Source organism: Haliaeetus leucocephalus, unplaced genomic scaffold (assembly GCF_000737465.1).
Source record: "Haliaeetus leucocephalus isolate CR32 unplaced genomic scaffold, Haliaeetus_leucocephalus-4.0 Scaffold582, whole genome shotgun sequence".
In the NCBI taxonomy this organism is placed as follows: Eukaryota; Metazoa; Chordata; class Aves; order Accipitriformes; family Accipitridae; genus Haliaeetus; species Haliaeetus leucocephalus.
In genome coordinates, this window is record NW_010973018.1 from 1 (window position 1) to 3,686 (window position 3,686).

At 67.6% G+C, this 3,686-nt stretch overlaps 1 protein-coding gene across 1 annotated transcript; it reads left to right on the forward strand.

Moving 5' to 3' along the window:
* The first annotated feature begins 2,509 nt into the window (after positions 1–2,509).
* LOC104838243 (protein lifeguard 3-like) lies at positions 2,510–3,679 on the forward strand. Its single transcript, XM_010577871.1, has 5 exons — positions 2,510–2,902; positions 3,010–3,092; positions 3,184–3,248; positions 3,382–3,435; positions 3,581–3,679. The coding sequence occupies exons 1-5, from the start codon at positions 2,722–2,724 to the stop codon at positions 3,633–3,635; spliced, it is 438 nt and encodes a 145-aa protein (XP_010576173.1). The 5' UTR covers positions 2,510–2,721; the 3' UTR covers positions 3,636–3,679.
* Positions 3,680–3,686: the final 7 nt, after the last annotated feature.

Consider the following 3,686-nt stretch of genomic DNA (forward strand, 5'->3'; position numbering starts at 1 on the left):
CGAAGTCCGGCGCGGAGTGGGGAGCGGGGGCAGAGCGGGATTCCGCGGGCAGGGACGCAGGGGAACAGGACCCCCACGGGTGGGACCTCGCGGTAGGGCTGGTGCCGTTTTCTGGGCTCCACGGGATCGCGTGGTGGGAAATCAGGGCGCGGCGTGGGGTGGTCTGGAGGGGGGCACCGTCCTTTGTGCTGTGCGGGTGTCCCCACGGACCCCGTGGGGTGTCTCAGGAGGTGAGGGCACGGGTCTGTGCCCGGCAGGGTGTGGGGTGGCACCGTGGGGGGTGTGTGGGGACCAGCTTTGGGTGCTGTCGGGGTGCCTGGGCTTGGACACAGGGGGGCACCTCTGTCACATGCCTCTGCCCCCCGGGTGGGTGTTCGGGGTGGGGGCAGAGAGGCAGCAGCGATGCTGAGGTCTTGCAAACTCGTGTCCTGTGTGAGCGGCTTGGGGGCAGGCAGCAGGGGAACATGGCCTGGGTGGGCCGTGCTGACCCCCCCGGCGTGAGCCCTGCCGAGCTGGGCTGGGCTGGGCTGAGCCAGGCCAAGTTGTGTTGTGATGTGTTGGGTTGTGCCGTACTGAGCCATGCTGTGCTGTACCAGGCCGTGCCGTGCTGTACCAAGCCATGCTGTGCCGTACCAAGCTGTGCCATGCTGGTGGGAGCTTCCAGGCTCTTCTGGGAAGTCAGATGCTTTCCCAAGCAGCCTCACTGTAGGGAGACATGGGGAAGATGGGCAGCCCTGGACTTCCCCCCAAACCCTAGTTCCCCCCTCCAAGGTGGCTCTTGGGGCCGCAGGGGCCTGAGCCGGGCAGGAACACCGGGGTCGCCGGCAGGGACTCTGCCTGGTGCCACCCGCGTGGCTGTGCCGGGGGCGATGGCTGCCTGCGCTCCAGGTCCCTGCCACATGCGCCTTATCTGTGCTGAGCCACAGTGCCAGTGCAGAGCAGCGCCCTGTCCCCAGGGATGGCGCATCATGCTGGGGCCACCGAGCTGGCCCTGGTGGCCCTGTGGCTGGTGACCTCTAGTTTTGGGGACCCGCTGTGCCGTGGCCCGGGGAGGGTGCCGGGTGCCGCCTGCCTCCCTGGGTGCGGTGGCCACAGAGACCCGTCAGGCTGGTTCCTGCCCCATCCCTGAGGCCACCCCGCCAGGGTGGGGACAGGAGGGGCTGGGGCAGCCGGACCCCTGCCACGGGGTGCTGGCCATGGGTACAGGGTGGGACCCCCCAGTGACCATGTGCCTGCTCGGTACATGCTGCTTTCCCCACATGCCTGGGTTCCCTCCCGGGAACTCCAGTCCCCCCTAACTGGGTGCCAGTCACAGGGGTTTTCCTGGGGTCAGGCTCCTATTTCGGGCCCTTCCCTGGCCCCACAGACGAGGCAGTGCCAGGGAGCACTGGGTGCTTTTTGGGAAACCGCCGAGCAGCAAAAGTGAAACTTCCCGGCCAGGTGGTCAGCGCCACGCCGGTTATTTTTGGCACCGCCGTCATCGCGATGGCAAAGTCCAGCGCGGCCGTGGCTGGGACAGCCGGACGGCGGGAGGGATGGAGGGACAGACGCTGAGCTGCTCCCCCCGGCCTGACATGGCTGGCCCGGGTGTGCACCCCGGCACTGCTGCCTGCCCAGCCCGGCTGCGGGAAGCGCTGGCGTCATGCTGGAGGAAGCACCCGTCCCCTCCCAGTCTGGTCCCTGTTGGGGTCAGATCCTGGTCCCCTCCCGCGATCCGTCCCAGGATCACATCCCTGCTGCAGGCAGGGGGGAACGTGGGGGGTCCTGGCACCTGCCTGGGGCTCGGGGCGAGTGTCCCCCGGTGCCAGCGCCAGGGGGTAGCAGGTGGGTAAAGGCCTGGCACTGGCTCCTGGCAGCGCCTTTGTTTTCCTGGCCTTGGAGATCCTGCCTTCCTCCTCCTCCTTCTCCTCCTCCTCCTCCTCCTGGGGCCAAGCCCAGCAGCTGGCCCTGGGCCTGGGCTGGCTGCTCGCGGCTGCCGGGGGCTCTGCGAGGGGGCCCGGCGTGGCCGGGGAGGGGAGCTCAGCCCCAGGGGGGTCCTGGCTCCCCTCCCCGGGGGGACGCATCCACCTCCCTCCAAGGTGACGCGGGTGGCTCTTGTCCCTATAACTCCCTGGGGGGACTCAGGAGTTTTGGAGCCCCTGCATGACCCACTGGGCTGCTGGGTGGGGTGCACTCCCAAAATGGGGGGAGGGGGCATGGGTGTGATCAGGATCAGGCCCCGTGTTTCCATCCCAGGCAGCGGGCAGGGTGATGTCCTTTGTCACCGGGGTGGTGCCACCAGGAGCCAGAGACCAGCCAGGGTGTGGGGAGGGTGGGGGTGCTCCCTGCCCCCCGGCGATGGCAGGGTGGGCTCCAGAGGCCGGAGAAGTCACGTCCCCGCTGCGGCTTGAGTCAACGCGTGGCCATGCCCTGCCCATGGCTGGCCACTGACGCAGGTGCCGGGGACTCAGGCCACAGGAATGCAGGTGGCCCCGGCCAAAGGACAGTGGGGACGTCTCTCACCTCTCATTGACCTGCTGACATTGAGGCCAGCTCGTCCTTATTAATTAGAAGCCGCTATTAAGGTGGGAGGGGAGGTTTTGCGGCTCCATTGTCCCCTGTGTCCCTGCACCTGCGGCTCCACTCACCGGGGACACGTTCTGCCCAGGGAGGGGGACCTACGCTGACACCCCCCCATCTTCTCTCCCCTCCAGGTGGTCGTGGGAGACGCAGGGAGCTGGCATGGCACAGCCCACTGCACCCCCCCCCTACGATGACAAGAACCCCCTCTATCCCCCACCCCCGGGAGGGTACCCCCAGCCCCCCCACTATGCCGGGGGGTACCCGCAGCCCGGGGGATACCCTGCAGCAGGGGGGTACCCCCAGCCGGGAATGACCATGCCCACCATGCCTATTCGGTTCGGTAAGTGGGGGCACCTTGGGGTTTTTTTTGGGGGGGCACTAGAAACAGGGGTGCTGTAGGGGGGCTGCACAGCCCACCCTGGTGCTGAGGGGTGTCCCCTACCGCAGGTGATGATGGCATTGGGGATGGCTCCCCCCTCCAGTCGGCTGACTGGGATGACAGGAAAGTTCGGCACACCTTCATCCGCAAGGCAAGTCCCGGGGGTCTGGGGGCACCCGTCAGGGTGGGGGAGCATCTGTCAGGGTGGGGGGCTGTGTGCTGATCCCCCTCATCTCTCGCAGGTCTACGCCATCATCTCTCTGCAGCTACTGGTGACGGTGGGGATCATCGCCGTGTTCACCTTTGTGTGAGTGGGGGGTCCCTCCTTAGCCTTGCCCCAAACAAGGGGGGCAGCCTGCCCTCGTGTCCCCTGGGGGGGGTCCCGAGGGGACATTAGTTGCTGTACCCCCTGCCTCACGCTCATCCCTCCCATCCCACAGCTCCCCTGTCCGCTCCTTCGTCCAGAGGAATGTCGCCATCTACTATGCCTCGTAGTGAGTACGGGGTCTGCTGGCTCGTGCCCCCCCCGGGGTGCCCTCTGGCAGCTGGCACTGCACAATTGCAGCCTTCCAGCCCGGGGGGGGGACGTTGTCCTGGTGAGGGGGTCTCAGGGCTGACACCCACCGTCTCTCTCTGCAGTGCCGTGTTCCTGGTGACCTACCTGGTGCTGGCCTGCTGCCAGGGTCCCCGGTGAGTCGCTGGTGGCTAGGACCCCTGGGGTGGGGGTGTGTGGATATGGGGGGGG

Coding starts and splice junctions, on each gene's coding strand:
- LOC104838243 (XM_010577871.1), top strand. CDS start 2,722: ATGGCACAGCCCACTGCACCCCCCCCCTACGATGACAAGAACCCCCTC. Junction 2,903..3,009: donor CACCATGCCTATTCGGTTCG/GTAAGTGGGGGC, acceptor CCCCTACCGCAG/GTGATGATGGCATTGGGGAT. Junction 3,436..3,580: donor GCCATCTACTATGCCTCGTA/GTGAGTACGGGG, acceptor CTCTCTCTGCAG/TGCCGTGTTCCTGGTGACCT.